The sequence below is a fragment of the Colletotrichum navitas genome, assembly GCF_030913465.1.
Source record: "Colletotrichum navitas strain CBS 125086 chromosome Unknown LY79scaffold_23, whole genome shotgun sequence".
Taxonomy (NCBI): Eukaryota; Fungi; Ascomycota; class Sordariomycetes; order Glomerellales; family Glomerellaceae; genus Colletotrichum; species Colletotrichum navitas.
Genome location: NW_026850569.1, coordinates 318,440 through 335,149, shown reverse-complemented (window position 1 = coordinate 335,149; position 16,710 = coordinate 318,440). Strand labels below are relative to the sequence as shown.

At 51.6% G+C, this 16,710-nt stretch overlaps 6 protein-coding genes and 1 non-coding gene across 7 annotated transcripts; 5 read left to right on the top strand and 2 right to left on the bottom strand.

Annotated features, from left to right (window-relative positions):
* Positions 1-476: 476 nt before the first annotated feature.
* LY79DRAFT_551099 (uncharacterized protein) lies at positions 477-1,195 on the top strand. The gene has a single exon (XM_060557613.1). It carries the CDS (start codon positions 540-542, stop codon positions 759-761), a length of 222 nt encoding a protein of 73 aa, XP_060415119.1. The 5' UTR covers positions 477-539; the 3' UTR covers positions 762-1,195.
* A 3-nt stretch (positions 1,196-1,198) lies between these two features.
* LY79DRAFT_630511 (zinc-binding dehydrogenase) lies at positions 1,199-2,914 on the top strand. The gene is made up of 3 exons (XM_060562166.1): positions 1,199-1,272; positions 1,332-2,345; positions 2,401-2,914. Exons 1-3 carry the CDS (start codon positions 1,243-1,245, stop codon positions 2,431-2,433), a joined length of 1,077 nt encoding a protein of 358 aa, XP_060415118.1. The 5' UTR covers positions 1,199-1,242; the 3' UTR covers positions 2,434-2,914.
* A 2,965-nt stretch (positions 2,915-5,879) lies between these two features.
* LY79DRAFT_172250 (G protein-coupled glucose receptor regulating Gpa2-domain-containing protein) lies at positions 5,880-7,650 on the top strand. Its single transcript, XM_060551227.1, has 2 exons — positions 5,880-6,100; positions 6,155-7,650. Exons 1-2 carry the CDS (start codon positions 5,950-5,952, stop codon positions 7,543-7,545), a joined length of 1,542 nt encoding a protein of 513 aa, XP_060415117.1. The 5' UTR covers positions 5,880-5,949; the 3' UTR covers positions 7,546-7,650.
* A 759-nt stretch (positions 7,651-8,409) lies between these two features.
* On the bottom strand, positions 8,410-9,810 carry LY79DRAFT_589595 (cupin superfamily protein; the record flags this gene model as incomplete). The annotated part of the gene is made up of 3 exons (XM_060561052.1): positions 8,410-8,477; positions 8,535-8,901; positions 9,781-9,810. The coding sequence occupies 3 exons, from the start codon at positions 9,808-9,810 to the stop codon at positions 8,410-8,412; spliced, it is 465 nt and encodes a 154-aa protein (XP_060415116.1).
* Positions 9,811-10,525: 715 nt separating this feature from the next.
* On the top strand, positions 10,526-11,832 carry LY79DRAFT_579064 (calcineurin-like phosphoesterase; the record flags this gene model as incomplete). Its single annotated transcript, XM_060559999.1, has 2 exons — positions 10,526-10,703; positions 10,775-11,832. The coding sequence occupies 2 exons, from the start codon at positions 10,526-10,528 to the stop codon at positions 11,830-11,832; spliced, it is 1,236 nt and encodes a 411-aa protein (XP_060415115.1).
* Positions 11,833-12,378: 546 nt separating this feature from the next.
* On the bottom strand, positions 12,379-12,486 carry LY79DRAFT_t104. The gene has a single exon. It is a non-coding gene; the product is annotated as a tRNA-Arg (tRNA).
* A 1,708-nt stretch (positions 12,487-14,194) lies between these two features.
* LY79DRAFT_172206 (methyltransferase) lies at positions 14,195-15,840 on the top strand. The gene is made up of 8 exons (XM_060551226.1): positions 14,195-14,288; positions 14,369-14,387; positions 14,464-14,578; positions 14,633-14,655; positions 14,728-14,765; positions 14,826-14,963; positions 15,074-15,493; positions 15,606-15,840. The coding sequence occupies exons 1-8, from the start codon at positions 14,281-14,283 to the stop codon at positions 15,646-15,648; spliced, it is 804 nt and encodes a 267-aa protein (XP_060415114.1). The 5' UTR covers positions 14,195-14,280; the 3' UTR covers positions 15,649-15,840.
* The last annotated feature ends 870 nt before the right edge of the window (positions 15,841-16,710 follow it).

Below are 16,710 nucleotides of genomic sequence, written 5' to 3'. Positions count from 1 at the left end.
TATAAGGATGGAAATTTTCAACTATATTAGTTGTCTTAGGCCTTGGGTCCAACATCCTGGCAAAAGTGAATGCTGTATCCGTACCTCGTTCGAATAATTAAGTGAGGATAATGGATGGCCACGCACATGTACCGTATCCTCTCAGCAGACTCGTACAGCGCACTGACCACGGGCAACTGAAAAGGGGTTAGCGGGCTTGCAGAAACAGGGATCTAGATGTGGCAAATGCAGGGGGTATCCTCTCGGTAGATTCGTACACTGCATAGGCCACCAGCTAGGCCTATTTCGAAAGGCGGTCAGCCAGCCTGGCCACCCACCTACCCATCTAACCCTAACCCTTGCCACCAAACTTGCTGCTGACGTTGACTAACGGTAGTATTGGCCAAGTGATTTAGAGCCTGATCAATGCGTGCAATAAAAATTGAAATGTTTAATAACACCAGCCACAAGTACCCCCAAACTCAAATTATTTCACACCAGGCTCAAAACAGAATGGTACATCATGATTATAGTTCTATCATAAAACTTTACATTATTAAATGTTGGCTGCGTACCTGAGGGAAAAAGGGCTTTTGACTAGAGATCTTATAGATAATTACCTATTTTTATACAAATTCTTAACGCACTTAAAACTTAGATTGAACTTGTGTCGTGATATAAGCCGTAATTGCGCCGTGGCAATTACGGATCCGCCTTTGTCATCACAACTTGTATTAACGTTGTTGCAGCCTACTGTTGCCTTAGGCCTATTAATCATCTAGATAGTCAACGGTGGGTAATTGCTAGCAGTAGTGGGCAGACGCAAGTATGTGTCGCATGCGTTATTGAAATTTGGGGCATGAGAATACAGCTCCCTGAGTTGTGCGAGTATGTGCTTTAGGAAGTAAACTGTACTAGACCACTTTCAGAGAGAAAGAAGACGGACTTTCACCGCTGAAAACGACACAGCCTTATGGCTCTAATGTGATGCTCGGCCTGCTGTTGTATGACGTAGGGGATCGTGTGGGAGCGGACCATCGCGTGCACGTTCGCACGAAGCAAGTGTTGCCCTCAGTCTCCAGGTGAGGGGAACCAATGGCAAGTCGGGTATAGGTTTCCGGAACAGCAAGCCTAATAAGGGCGGGGAAATACCTACGACTGCATAGGTTAGATGATAAATAACGGAGGCCGTTCTGCCAATTTACTCATAGCAACGCTGCGGTATTTATTGGATCTCTTTTGAAATCATATTTACGTACGAACATGGACACGCACAAGGCCGCAGTTTTGACAGTAAGTTGGTATCCGTATATTGATTTTATGTGACGAATGACGAATATCCGTTTCTGTAGTCACCCCAGAGAGCGGACGAGAAGCCCACGTTCTCAGTGCGCGACGAGCCGCGTCCGGTTCCGAGCGCCAATGAAGTCCTCGTACGTCTTTCAGCCACGGGTCTTTGCGGATCCGACTTGGGAATGGCCATGGGCCATTTCGGGCCGGTTGGCAACATCCTTGGACACGAGGGAGTTGGCCGCATTGCAGCATTGGGTTCCAACGTCGCCGCTCTCGACCAATCGGTCCAGGTTGGACAGCGAGTCGGGGTGGCTTGGATTCGTGATATCTGCAGCACATGCGAGACTTGCGTCGATCTCGTCAACGAGGGAGAAACGCGATGCGAAAAAATGCCCCACTCAGGCAAGGCTTACGACGGGACATTCGCCCAATATACGCTCGTTCCGCTTCATTACTTAGCCCGGCTTCCGTCGCAGTTTGACGGGTTGCCTGACGAAGAGGTTGCCCCGATCTTGTGTGGTGGCGTAACTGCATACAAGGCCATCAAGGGGTGCAACGTCACCCCGGGCCAATGGTTTGCTATCTCAGGAGCGGGTGGTGGTGTCGGCTCCCTGGCGGTGGCTTACGCCCACGCCATGGGCTATCGTGTGATTGCTGTTGACGCCGGCCCTGAAAAGGGTGAGATTTGTAAAGCCCAGGGGGCTGAACATTACATCGATGTCACCACGTCGGGCACTTTGGGTGAGAAAATAAGGCAAGCGACAGGAGGACATGGTGCAAAGGCGGTGGTCGTCACGGCCACGGCAACAGCCGCATATCAGGAGGCATACGAGTTGCTGGCTCCCTTCGGTACGCTGATGTGCGTGGGTATTCTGTCGGCTGAGGCTAGGGTCACATTCAACCCTCTCTGGCTCATCGCCAAGGGATGGAAAATAATGAGCTCATCTGTTGGGACCCGAGCGGATATACTTGAGGCGTTGGAGTTCGTGAGGCGCCGTGCTGTAGTACCAAAAGTCCAAGTGGGAAGGCTTGAAGACATTCAAGACCTCGTTCAGACCATGTACGCAGGTCAGGTAAGCTGTTGTAACCCTTCCAAAAGTCAATCTGTCACTAATGTCAACTTGACAGCTCAAAGGTAAGTGGGTTCTAAAGCTGGATTAGGGGTGGACCGAGAAGCGGCAAAACCCAATTTAAAAATATACAGAGCCATTGGACGGGAAGAACACAAATGAACCGGCCCCATAAAGAAAAAAGGCTGTAGTACCCCGCCGCCAAATATTTTACAATTCTTAACAATTCTGAATTCTATCTCACACTTCTCTTACCAATATCCTAATTTCCTTGAGTCTATAAAAAAACTTTACCAACCCCCCCAATGGAAACAAGCTTGCACATAGGGCTTATTAGGTAAAGCTTAGGTTAGTAATAGAAATATGCTCGGGATTAACGTGTTAGTAGGGGCTGCGGATTAGCAGGAGAGGGCAGCGGCGTATCGCAATAGAAAATAAGAAGAAGAAAGAAAGAAAGAATGAATGAAAGAATATACAGAAAAATAAGAAAAGAAAAGACAGATAGAGAGAGAAACAACCCAGGCGACACTAGTTTACCTGTCAAAGTACGAAAGGTACCTAAGTCACTGTTGTCCTCTGTAATTTGACGGCTACGCTAATATCCTTTGTAACTTGGCATAACCTTGCGAAATGGCATTGTCGAACCCATCTGTAACCTGCACGATACGCCTTAGTCCAGATCCTACCTTGTGGGGAACCATTCGCATTCACACTTCCGACAAAACTCAAAACTTGAACGCAGGCTGGGAATTCGACGAGACTGGTACATAAGCGCGCTAGCTCGAGTCCAACTCAGCAGAATTGACGCGGAGCGACACCAGAGTATGGAATATCCAAGGAGAGCCCAGTTCTCCGCATCTAAAAGCCAAGAAAAGTATCATTTACCCAAGACTCTCTCATATTGGCATTGCGTTTAAAGAGATTGTCGCCTTGACTTTCGCTGATCAGGCAGCTGATGAATTACTCGTGACCAAAAGTCTCGTGTGCCATTCTATCAGATACTGCAATCCTCTCGTGTCAAGTGTGAACACCCCCCCGACTCAGTGCAGAAAACTTTTATGCAGACTCGCGAGAGTCAGCATGATCAATACGTATTCAGGGTTTGGCATTCTGATCACTCTGTGCGATGCCACGCTCGCCATCATTATGAACAAGGAGGCGTATATGATTGATCTTCAACACTGTAACACTCATCAACAATACACAAAGTGAGGGTGAGGCCTTGTGAAGCAGACTGTATCCAGATGTGGAAGTCCTACCCTCATTTCAGGGGGCTGTGACGGATACCAGGCCGCCGCTTTTCCCACAGCCACAGCCACAGCCTCCGATGTTGGTTGTTCCAGCAGCGGTAATGCTTGACGAGTCGCTTGTTTCGGCTCGGCAGTCGGGTGATATCCCATACTCCGGCGACTCATGAAATATGCGGGACCTTCAGCGCAGCCCGCCGAGCCTGTCACACGGGGTGCTTTGTGCTTTTCCCCGCAGTATTCTCGCCCCTCTGTCGATTGCTTCCTTGCGATTCGTGATCGCGGTCCAGAGCGATGGTGGTCTCTCCATAACGGACAAAACGGCCTTTCGAGTTTTCACCTCGGATTGTGCGCACGAGCCCAATAGTGGAATCTGCTGACAATTCAGATCGTGCGGTTTTTTTCTTCTTCTTCTTCTTCTTCCGAGCCAAACCTTGTGGTTACATTAGCATGAGGCCAACTAGATTAGGAGTAGTTAGTAATGAGCGCCAAGCGCCTTTGGCAGTCCTGTCGGCAGGAAACGGGCTTGTCGGCTGGGTTTTGGCTTGCTTCGGGTCCCGCGCGTCTGGCTATAGTGGATGGAAATAAAAGCATCATCGTTGCAGCCGAAGTGACATGCAGAGCGGGAACCTGCTTATCGATGCGGAGGAAAGGATGAGGACCTCCGCCAGTGGAAAAGCGCATGAGCAGGGCCCGGAACTCTTGCTTTCTATTCGTCGACGACGGTGGAACGAACGACTGCTTGCATGGATAGGCAGTCAATGTTATTACCATGGACATGGTTGGAGGTCGTGCGTTTTCTACGGGTACGAAGCAACACTGGCGGCCATTGAGACGCTGATCCATTTGCAGTCCACCAGAGACTCTCCTTCGTTCAGGCTCAAAGTCTGGCTTGGGACAAAAGTGTCCGAGTGTAGACTCCATAGGTGGACTCTTCGCTGCGAGTGTCTGCTTTTCGCTTTCTGGACCTAGCCTTAATCAGCAACCTTATCCTGTGCTTGTAGACAAGCAAGGGGATTCTTGTCGATATTCAGGGATTGAGCCGTTGTCGCCCCCCCGCCGTTGAAGTAGCATCTCTCCACATGCTCTGAATATTTGGGTTTCTTCCGCCACATCAGGCAAGCCTCGGCGTGGCACGATCTACTACTATGTTTACGGCACGTCGCCGCCGACCAGCCTTGCAGTGCAACGATGACAAAGTCTACGACCGAGGCTCATCGGGGCCCCGAGCTCAGACATACGCCAAGTGACCCATTGCGGATGGTCCGGCGGGACACCACATGTCTTCACGGCAGGCCACCGTCCACCGGCTTTGCAGTGCAACAATCATCGAGTGCGTGACCGAGCTCAAATGTACCTTCAATACGCGGGCGGTCTGACCGCATGGCCGGTGTCAAAGCATCCGAAGAATCTCCAAACCCAAGCAGCCCTTGCAAAGCGAGGGGATCCTGTCCAACATGAAGGTCCCAAAGCTTGGTAACTTAACGATAGACGCGCTCCACGGACTTCGGACGACAGTTCAGTCGGCACTGGGATATGTATCCAAGGCGGTCCCGCCTTAAGGCACACGAATGATACTCGAACAGGGCCAATTCAGTCGACATCCTTACATCTCTGCACACGTCTGCCCGGCTCGGTCGGATTGCGTCTGCTACCGATCCTGGAATCTGACACACATCCCACGTGCAGCACAGCCATGTCTATGGGCCTTGGGCGATACAGTGGGGTAGAGTGCCGGGGGCCGCGTTGTTGCAAAATGCCAAGTGTTAACGCAGGAGACCCTGTCTTAATACGCATGGGATTTCATCCCTTAGCACCCTCTCACTCCCACTTTCTCCCTCTCTCGTTCTCTCTTCTGGAAGAGGGCTGTTCCATATCAAGGCTCGACACCTGAGTGACATCTCGTAAATCTCCGATGCGTGCTATCCGCCTCAGTTGCAATTCTATCAGGAAAGTCGGGTAGTGCATCTCTTTTATGCCAATGTTAGTCGTGGCATCTTGTCATCTTCGGGAGGCATTTTTGGGGGTAACCACTGCAATATAATCTGACTTTATGGTCCAGCCTGGCCAGGTGCCGATGGCATCACGGACGCTAATCGCGCAGTACCTAAATAGAATGCACAAGGTAGGGAGACCCACGCTCTGCAAGGACTCAAGAACTCCATGACTCGCACATCATCCCTGTGACGCCGGCCATGTTACGGACGCCAACACTGGTCAGTTCATGTTCTGGGGGCCGAGTGGACAGCTTTGGTACTTCGTACATACTGTGGTACAAGATGTGGCCCATCCCCCCCCCTCCTCGACCACGAGGTCGCCGCGTGCTACCAACCAACATCACTGGCGTGCGGGTTCACACAATGGTTTTTGATGCGGGAGTCGCAGCCGTCACCCTCACGGGTAGTCTTCTGTCATTCCTAGCAACATCAGGTGTCTTAATATCTTTCATTTTCTACCATGACCAACAACGTTCATTTCGTCATGCCCTCGTTCTGAATCTGACGTTGGCGGGTAAGCCTCTCCTCAGTGTCTTCTGGTAAGTGTCGAGCTAACAACCGTCGAAAGAGTTCATAAACTCTCTTGACAACAGCATATCCGGCATCATCTACATAAAGAACAAAGAACTACGGCCCGGACCAGCATGTATAATGAACGGGATGATCGGCCAGCTCTCGGTACAGGCATCTGATTTCTCCATACTCGCCATCGCCGTGGTTACCTTCCTCACAATTACTCGAAAGACATATATGCCGGATTCGTCAACCTTCAGAAAGGTCATCATCTGCCTCTCTATTTGGATTGTTCCCATTACCACGAGCGTAACAGCGACCGTAATGGACACTATAAAGCCCGTCAGTGGGAACTGGTGCTGGATAACACAAGACCGAACCGATCTTCGATACGGATTGGCTCACGGCTGGCGTTTCGGGATAATCTTTACCACGATCATTATCTATATGTATGTTTGGTGGTTCCTCGGCCGACACTTCCGTTCCATGGTGTCTACATCCGAGGGGATATACGATAGCGGCAACTCGACCAGCAACGCTGTTACGTCGACAATCCGCAAGAAGCAGGGTTTCAAGGTTATTCAAGGGCCAGATTTGGAGATGGACGAGTTTGAACGACTGAAACCGCTCGTCAACGAACCACCACTTACCCCACGGACCCCGACGATTCCACATTCTCCAGCTCAAGCATTCAGAAAACTTAGCGTTGTCAGCAACGAAGATGATAAGGCGGGGCGTCATACGAGGCCGTCAGTTTCAGCTGGAACCATGCACTTCCTTGACGACAAACCGGAAGAAGAGCCGAAACGAAAGATGTCATCAAGAATCTCGCGTTTCGATAATAACGACCTTGATATGACCCAAGCCTCCGAGGCGAGGTTCTCGTATTTGGAGCAGGAGGACAAACTGTACCGAAGTGCTGCCGGCGGGCCATCTCATCTCCACCAAGACATGCCGCCTCCCGTGGCAACACGATTTTCTCGCTACGGCAAGAGTTCATTCAGTTTCGGCCCCAGCAACAAGCTCAACACAAGCAGAGACTCTACTGTATCGTGGCATCTACCGGCCCCTCAAGATCTTCGCTCGCGAGATTTCCCTCTGAGCCCCGGCCTCCAAGACGGACAGAGCAAGCCGGCGTATCCAAACGTGACCGTCACGATGATGAGCGACTTTCCCGCCCGGAGAGGAACGAGAAGGGTCGAGCGCGAAATCAAGCGTATGATGTTTCTCAACGCGTACCCGATCATGTATGTGGTGCTCTGGATCCCCGGCCTCGTCAACAGATTATTGGAGGCGTCGGGAAACAGCTCGCAAAGCAGGGTTCTGCAAGCATTGCAAAGCTCAAGTCAGTACATTGGCTTCGCAAACGCCATCACCTACGGCTTCAACCAGCACGTGCGACATAGGATAAAGGGCGATCTATTCAGATGGATACGCGGGAAATAATGGCTGCATGGGTTAGCTGCGTGGGATGAGTTATGAATGGGATGAGATAATAAAACTTAGAATACCCTATTTTTTTTAGTCAATATCGAGGATTGAATACTTTAGCCGGATATCGAGCTTTGCATGACCAAACAATTTCATTGTGATGATGGCCATTGCGTTGAAAGGCCGCCACCGAACTCTGTTACTATGACGCTTCTCGATGTACAACAGTCTCCGAGCCCAATCAATTCAAAACACTTACATGCATCCTCAACTTACGGAGTCGCCGAATCAACATGGGTAGCACTGGCGGTTCTTTAGATGCCTGTTCTTAGTGGTCATAGAGATAATACTTGGCTTTCTATTTTAGCTCATGAGCCGTGCATTTATGGCTAATCTCAATGCGTGTGCGATGCGGAATTACAGGATTGTCAATTCAGTGTCTTCCATGAAGAACATGTCGCGACAAACTTTAAATGTATTGAAATCTTTCTCGGGTTGGGAGCGTTTGCGCCACGTGCTGTCGATTGTGTCGACGATCTGTGAGTAGACTCGCCGCGCCTCCAAAAATAACGGAGTCTCTTAGAGCACGATCATTTGACTAGAAGCCGATGCCAAGCTTTATGGTGACTTGTGAATATTGATTAACAAATCTAGAAATCAAGCATTCCTCAGGCCATATGTAAATACCCTTGACATGTTCCTTTGCTTGGTCGCATGCTGCCAGCATCCATCATCTCTGCCGGTTCATGTCTCGCACGAACGTCAGGCTCACCTCGCTGGCCGACTACGACTATTCCTTGCTGTGGACCCTTGCAGAAGAAGCCGCTTTTCCTTGGCTCTATCATGCAACATCTGCACTAGTACTGTTGAAGCTCAACTTCATGCCCCGTTTGGCATCCAGTTTGGGCCTGCCAGTTCAACGCCCTCCGGTATAAAGCCAGGGGCAACTGCAAACCTTTATCAGTCTCTTCGATACACGTAAACAGAAGATTCTATCTCCTTACCAGTAGTTCCGACCAGAGTCCAAGATCCATGGCTGTGTGCCCTCTGCCACTGGTCCTTTGCGATCACTATCTGCGGCCGCTGATCTCCGAAAATATCGGGCCCGAGCATGACATTCTTCAGTGGCTCTCCATCATCGTGGGACAGAGAGAGAGTAAGAGGTGCTCCTGCGTAGTAGTGCCACACCTCGGCGGCGTCGACGCGGTGCCAAATCGAGGGGCCGGCAGAACCTTCCAGGAGGTAGTAGATGGCCGTGCTAAGGGATCGATTGTTACTCGCTTCCGGGTCCCTAAAAGATTCTATGAAACATCCCTTCTCTTCGTTTGGGATCAAGCCGAGCTTATCGATGACCTCTTGCGTCGTGCGCTTCTCAACCGGACATGATTTCTCCGGCGCTGTTGGGGTAGCCTGCGCCATAAAGGCGAAGATGCCACCTGCTTTGGTATAAGATGAGAAACGCATCTTCCTCCGTCTTGGTTGTCTCCGGGACGTTCGGGACAAGATTTTCGATAGACGGCTTATTATATCGGATGCTGTCAGCATTGGTCATAAGCACTAGGTTGATCAGGTGACGCGAGAGACTAGCTGGCTTCTTCCAAGCCTCAGGTTTGAAGATCCGTCAGGAAAATCACCAATTCAACCGAATCCTATCTCGATGTTGCAACGGATACCAAGTTAGTTCAGTTCTAGCTGATGCGGAACAGCGTAACAGCATGGCTTCAAGTCGGTATTATACAGCCAAAACTAGACTCATATTTGGCTCTTGACAGCCCAAATTCGTGCTTTTTGGCTAATAGGCATAAAATTCCATGACGCAGTAACTTTCGGCCCTGAGCAGCATTGTCGCTGGGTTTTCTGAGTTGCACTGAATATTATTCTGACTGCATACTTCAAGAACACTACTTCGACCAGACCTGGATGTGCAGATAGTTTGTAGATAGGTGGCACTCAGGTATCTAGGGTTGAGGTATCTGTCTGCAATTCGAGATCCAATTTATCAAACTCTTGCATTCTTCTTTCCAACTGTGGTAATAAGTTTGATCCATAGGACTTGTTCTGAGCCGGGCAATGAGTACACATCGACTACATCTGGCGCCCAGGTTGCTTGGGACAATCTCAGTTACAGCAGGGCATACATCCGACGGGTAACTAAGGGTTATGATGATGAGTTACCAGAGATAACGACCTTCCCCCATATTCGCAGGCATATAGTTTACCATGTCGAAGGCGATGTTCTCTCATACTCACATACACCTTGTCCAGCTTGGCATTCACCATGTTAAACTTGGAGAAGAAAGTAGGAAGCCAGACGACAGATGCTGTGTAAGACTCTCAAAGCATGTGGCAATGGATCCATGGTAGCACTTGAACATATCAGTCCACACCCAAAGCTTTGCAGGGAGCCAGATCAAATACGTCACACAATATTCAATTGATGCACCACTTCCTTCTGGTGTCACGCTCATCAGTGAACAACTTTAATTACTGCTGGGGGAAGCAACATGAGCCCCCATCCGGGCGCAGCCATCAAATACTAGAAGAATGACAGAGCATGGCCCGTGATCACCGCACAGATGATTCGAGTTCTCTGGCCTAGCGTGCGTCTTGACATGGAGTAATAGGCGATGCGTAAGCGATGCCCCGGCTGCCGCCAAACAGCTAGCTAGCTTCTCGTTTTGCAGAGCCCCGTTGGCATTTACGTCGATCCTATCTTTGCCGCTTGCGTCGGTTGCTTGTCCATATTCTTTTCCATAACTCGCGACGATAAGTGGAAATCCTCTATATCCCTATCTTCCCTACGTGAAAGTGCACGTTCACTGTGTTCTGCAGTCTCTTAGACGCAGTCATGAAACGATGTCCCAAAGCGCATCGGCTGAGCCACTGTTGGACTTCGGATGATGGCTTCGTATATAAGTGCGCGTTACTTGAGAAAAAACAGTTGAGTGCTACGCGTTGGATCTGCAATACGCTCCATAGTGCTTCTATATAAAAAATGGCAGCCGAAGTTGTAGCCAGATTTTGCATGCTTGCGGTCTCTATAACGGGGCTTTCAGACCAGTTTCCGGCATTGTGTCGGCGGCAGAGCAATAACAAAGCTTCAGGGCCGTTGAGCTTTAGCAACGATGGCACTTTCAAAATATCCATCTTTGAGGACCTTCACTTTGGAGAGAGTAAGAGTGTCACTTTCTCGGGGGCGGTTCCGACCCAGATGGGACTCGATACTGACAATACGTCTTTGTAGATGCCTGGGAGGCATGGGGACCTGCGGCGGACGTCAAGACTGTCAAAGTTATCAACAAGGTGCTCGATGATGCCAAGCCGGACCTGGTGGTGTTGAACGGCGACCTGATTACCGGCGACAACGCATACTTGGAAAACGCCACGTTTGTCCTCGACCAGCTTGTCAAACCAATGGTCGACCGCGGCCTCCCCTGGGCCAGCACCTATGGCAACCACGACTACCAACTGAACTTGACAGGAAGCGACATTCTTGCGAGAGAGAAACAATGGCCCAACTCCCGTACGCAAAGGATGCTCTCCGACGGCAACTCGGGCGTCTCCAACTATTACCTCCCGGTCTACGCCTCCGACTGCGTCAAGGACGATTGCACGCCCGAGGTGATTCTCTGGTTCTTCGACAGCAGAGGCGGCTTTCAGTACATGCAGACCAAGCCCGACGGCTCTACGGCGTTGGTCGGACAGCAAAACTGGGTGGACGAGAGCGTGGTCGACTGGTTCAAGTCGAAGAACTCGGACCTCAACAAGCAGCATAACAAGGACATTCCCGGCGTCGCCTTTGTGCACATCCCGCCCAAAGCCTCCAAGGCCATCCAATCGCGAGGGATCGACCCAGAGAAGAACCCCGGCATCAACGACGACAGCCCGCTGTCACACCAGGCCGAGGGCTGGTGCAAAGACGGCAGCCAGAAGAACAGCTGCGACTACGGCGGCCAGGACGTCGCGTTCATGCAGGCGGTCGCCGAGAGCCCCGGGATGACTGGCGTCTTCAGCGGCCACGACCACGGCAACAGTTGGTGCACCAAGTGGAAAGGCAAGGTCGGCGACGTCGCGGTTGACGGCAAGGGCGTGAACCTGTGTTTCGGCCAGCGCACCGGCTACGGCGGGTACGGCACGTGGATTCGCGGTTCGAGGCAGCTCGTTTTGACGCGGGACATGCTGGCCAGGGGCGAGCTCGACACTTCCATCCGGTTGGAATCCGGCGACGTTGTGGGCTCGGTGACATTGAATTCTACCTACGGCGATGACAAGTACCCTGTCACCCCCGACGATAGGACTTGAACGCGAGGGCAATGAACGTATGCTGAGTGTCCCCCGTCCGTCTACGCTTGGGCTTGCGACCCTCAAAGATAGTTCCGGATGTCTATGAGATTGGAAAGTTAGTGAGAAGATACCCCCGCCTGCGTATAGTATCCGATAATCTATGTAATACTTCCTTGTGCTCTTTTGGCTTAGATGATTTGCATTGAATGAATGTTGACAGTTCGCTGTCGAAAAGTTCTAATAGAGTGGAACTCTATATATAGTACAGAGAACCCATGCTAATCATGTCCTAACAACGGCTCTACGCCATACCATACTATATTTCCTGATCCATTATCTCAAGTAAGTCATGCGTTTAGTAAGTAGTGCAGGGGGAAAGAGTACTTTATTTAATTTCGGCGTTCTTTACTGCAAGTATAGTTATACGCTAGGTGCTAGAATAATATTACATCGTAACAAACACGTCGGATACGCAGTAAAAACCCAGCTTTAGCGATATGGAACACAAACAATGAGTAAGCCAAAAAAAGTATGGCATGTAAAGCATATACATGCAAAAGATTTTGACCAGCCTGGGGGTCGAACCCAGAATCTCCTGATTGCATAACCTCCGATCTCGAGTTGGAGATCCGGGAGTCGTAGTCAGACGCCTTGCCATTGGGCCAACCGGCCGGGTTGGACAGACTTCCACATGTGGAACCGTCGTTGAGGAAGCGGGAAGACATTGGCACTCAAGATCGCTTCGGTATGTGAGATAGGCGGGATTCATGAAGGGCCTGGGTGGGCCAATCGGCCAGACAATTCACAACACCTTTGGTGTCCGTCTGTGGAAGATTGACTGGAACATGAGTATATGTATCATGTCTATATGCCGATAGTGCCTGTCGTTCTCTCATACAATAAAACACCCCTGAGCTGACTCGGCTGCCCCCTCCCCTTGTCACCGCCAACGTGGTGTCCGTTTAGGGTGCAGAATTTCAAGACGAAAAGTCTCCGTCACCGCCACCCCCTTGCGGCGCCAGTTGAGAAGAGGGGGGGCTCTTCGGTTCGCACCCGCTGATCAGACGAAGAGTAGCCTGGGCTGGTACCGAAAAGAGCCTTTCAATGCCATTGGCCGACAGCCTCTCAAACAAGCCTCAGCTCTTGGTTATGCTACCTACATAATACAACTACTGGTGCGAGCTGCCGGCCGACAGCGAGTTCACCTCGTGTCTGGGCCGGCACGGGATGGAACATGGGATCGTCGGGCTACACACGAGTAGTGCGGCGGGCCCGATGACTGGACGGAAGCTGGTGGGACTCGTGGCGTAGGCGCTACCCGTGACGAGCGCACTGCACTTATAGGCCGGTTTCGGGGGGGTGGCGGAAGCGAGGAACCATGCGGAGTTGAGAGGGCTTGCACGGCGTTCTTGTCAGGCGACAGACAATACAACACGGCCGCCGCCGCCGAGGGTTGACGGCTTGGTGTCAAGTTGACCCGAGAAGGTGTAACATGCCAAAGGGATAGGTCCGTTTACCTACTACACCAAGGCCAAAAGGGTTTCATGAGCCGGACACATACATGCGTTGCAGATATGGCTCGATAGGGGCGGCCCTGTGGCATGCGAAACAGCCGCTGACGACAACGGTTTATCAACTTGGGAATTACAAAGGCCTCTTGTAGAAAGCCGGTATCGGCGGTATGCACAACTTGATTTACTTCATGTAGGCAAAAAACCTCGCAATATGGACTTTCATTCCGGCCTATACTTGACGAGGTAGCTCCATGAGCGAGCTGCTGACTTGTGTAACAATCGCCAATGCCAACAGACTGTGAAGCATACCCCTGCTAGCCGGGTTCGAGAAAGCCCCAATCTGTTCAAAATAAACTCGATTACCCGTCTTCTCGTTTGCCCCGACCTTCCCACCTGTTCCTCCCCCGCACCACACCTACCGGTACTTGGATTCCCCAAGCCACGAACCCGAGAGTTTGGATCGAGCTAAAATCCCGCCGCTCGGTTTCCTCGTTTCTTGCTGATGCTGGTGCTGGTGCTGCTGCTGCCGCGCAGGGGAAGTGATGGACAGCGATGGTACTGAGCGGCCCAGAGAACGAGGTGAACCCGCCATGGGTTTCCCGGTCTGCCGTGAGCACTCTTGGCGGAATATGGCTGACTGTATGCAAGATGCAGACTTCGACGCCATGGAATTTGACCATGATTCTGACCGTGACTCGGGGATTGACGAGGTATGCTGCCGGGGATCGGCTGTAGCCCTCCCCTCCCCCGCCGCTGGACTAACAGTTCACCGTCGGTAGGGAACCGGGCAGCCCGACCTGCTCTCGTTAACGCCAAGCATCGTCGATTACCAGTTGGAAAACGGCAGATCATACCACTCCGTGAGCCAAGGCAGTTGAGTCATCCAGCCACGGAATCGCAGTCGTAGCGTGCACGCACCCTACTAACGAGCGGACAGAATACGCCTATCCGAATGACGATGTAGATTCCCCCCCCCCTTCTCCGATTCATTTTTCTGTGACCGGCCCCTTGAAACTTGTTGATCTGACAGTTTCTTCCAGCAAGAACTCACGCGCTACGGTACGTGGGGACAGAATCCACGTGCGCCCCCCCCTTGACGCAGCTCTGAAGACGCTCACACGGATTAGATCTTCAGCACCACATCTGGCTGTTGACATTAGATGGAGAACTAGGGACAAGCCCCGGGCGACACACAGCAAAGAGGGTGCTTGATTTAGGCACAGGGACTGGTATTTGGGCTATCGAATTTGGTGCGTCCAAAGCCGGTGCCGCCCGCCTATCGTCCGACTAACACGCCTCACTAGCTGACGCACATCCTGGCGCCGAAGTAAGGTGTCCTGGTTTTTTTTTTTTTCTTTCTTTTTTTTTTTTTCCAGCGCTTTAATTGACATATCCCAAGGTCATCGGTGTGGACTTAAGTGCTATCCAGCCTGAACTGTGCGTTCTATATCGAATGATTCGCACATGCTTCTCTAGCTGACGTGCGTTAACATGGAGATTACCTGCAAATTGCAGTTTCGAGATAGACGACCTTGAGCTCGACTGGCAGTGGAACCAACCCTTTGACTACATTTTCAGCCGTTCCGCGGCTGGCGCCTGGTCGAATTTCCGGTCCATCATCAAGAAGGCTTTTGAGTGAGCAGTCAACCATGTCTTATGTTTCTTGCACCTTGGTTCTATCCGCCCGGGGGCATTCAATTCACCTTGACGTCTGCCGACACGAGCACAGCTGACGCTGGTCACAGCAACCTGGAGCCGGGCGGGTACTTCGAGATCCAAGACCTGGAGCTCCCTTCGGTCTGCGACGACGGCACGGTGCCGCCGACGGCGGCCCTGTGCCGCTGGCAGCACGCACTCGTGGCCGCTTCCGACGCCATCGGCCGCCCGCTCAACTACGCGCCCAACTGCCTGGGCGATCTCCGAGACGTCGGCTTCGTCGGCATCCACCACCAGATCTTCAAATGGCCGTTCAACAACTGGCCCGAAGACCCGAAGCTGAGGGAGATCGGCCGCTGGAACTGCGCGAACCTGGACATGGGCCTCGAGGGCTTCTCCATGGCGCTGATGACGAGGGTCAACGGGTGGACCCGCGAAGCCGTCGAGGAGTTGTGCGAGGAAGTCAAGCGCGAGGTCAAGGACACGAGATTACACGCCTATTGGAAACAGTGAGTTTTTCTTTGGGGTTTTTTTTTCTTTCCATGTTTTCTATTCCTTTTTCCTTTTCTTTCTGACTTCTTCGCATGCATTTTCGGGGAAAGGACTGACTCTCGTTGTCAGACATGTTATTTACGCAAGAAAACCCGGTGGAGCACCATCTTGAGTGACCAGAATATTCGTCATAGCTACCTTGGAGGATACATATCATGAGTCAATGCAATACCCGTAACGAACCCAAAAGAATGTACACAAGCCGGTTGAGTCCAACCAGCAAAAATGCCAGTGGTTCTTCCTTGTAGACAAAAAGTTTCTTATCGTATCTTTTGCGGCTGGGGTGAGCGTGTCGACGTCTTGCCTACCTACTCATCAACACCAAACAGCTATTCCGGAAGGATTAGATCACAGTCCCGGCATATCCAGAAGCACGGGATTCGGACACTCATTCTTCAGCAATGTGTTACTGGCCAGCATAGCCGTACACGTATTAGTTACCCAGCACTTGAAATACGTGTACAAAAGCACTTTGACTCCCGTATTCGACAGTCAGATGGTCCATAGTCCTCTTTATTATTCGACTTTGGTTGGATACCGAAGCCGTACACCCACGGCGTCCGTCAACGCAGTCGATCACACATGGAAGTCGAGCCGGCCAAGTCGCCTCGACGCTTTGGAAGTCAACACGGGAAGCTCCCGCAGCAAGACCTCCTTCGCGCGGTCCCGGTCGTTCGGGTCTTCCTCGCAGGGGACGCGCCAGGGCTCATACGAGACTTCCTCGAGTCGGGTGAAGCTCTTGAGGACTTTTTGTACAGTATCGTCGGTTTCGGGAGTGGGGAGGGGAAGGAGGGGAACTGGAGCGGTGAGAGGGTGACTCAAGGGAGGAGAGCATATATCGATCGGCGGAGAAGCGCTGATTTCGAGCTTGAGGCCGGCGTCCGTCGTCTCCCACGTGGAGAGGCCGCACGGAGGCTGAGGAGGCGGTCTGCGAAGAGGTAGTCGCAGTAGTTCATCTCGTGCCGGAGCCCCTTCTGTTCCATGGAGCTGTACTTGCACTTGTGCGAGCCTACGTGGAGGTGAATCCTACTGACGAACTGCGTCCGGCTGCCCATCCCTTGCTTCCTGAAGAGGACGATGGCATGGATGGACAACAGCAGCAGCGAAGACAAGCTGTACCTCTCGAAGAAGAAATCCTGTCACTCAGTACTCCCTCGGCCTCGCTACAGCTGCT

Excerpts from the sequence above, each read along its gene's own strand:
- LY79DRAFT_551099 (XM_060557613.1), top strand. The coding sequence starts at position 540 with ATGTTGGCTGCGTACCTGAGGGAAAAAGGGCTTTTGACTAGAGATCTT.
- LY79DRAFT_172206 (XM_060551226.1), top strand. Across the intron at positions 14,579-14,632 it reads TATTTGGGCTATCGAATTTG|CTGACGCACATCCTGGCGCC; the intron begins GTGCGTCCAAAG and ends ACGCCTCACTAG. Across the intron at positions 14,656-14,727 it reads ACGCACATCCTGGCGCCGAA|GTCATCGGTGTGGACTTAAG; the intron begins GTAAGGTGTCCT and ends ACATATCCCAAG.
- LY79DRAFT_630511 (XM_060562166.1), top strand. The coding sequence starts at position 1,243 with ATGGACACGCACAAGGCCGCAGTTTTGACA. Across the intron at positions 1,273-1,331 it reads ACAAGGCCGCAGTTTTGACA|TCACCCCAGAGAGCGGACGA; the intron begins GTAAGTTGGTAT and ends CCGTTTCTGTAG. Across the intron at positions 2,346-2,400 it reads AGACCATGTACGCAGGTCAG|CTCAAAGGTAAGTGGGTTCT; the intron begins GTAAGCTGTTGT and ends TCAACTTGACAG.
- LY79DRAFT_172250 (XM_060551227.1), top strand. The coding sequence starts at position 5,950 with ATGGTTTTTGATGCGGGAGTCGCAGCCGTCACCCTCACGGGTAGTCTT. Across the intron at positions 6,101-6,154 it reads TCTGAATCTGACGTTGGCGG|AGTTCATAAACTCTCTTGAC; the intron begins GTAAGCCTCTCC and ends AACCGTCGAAAG.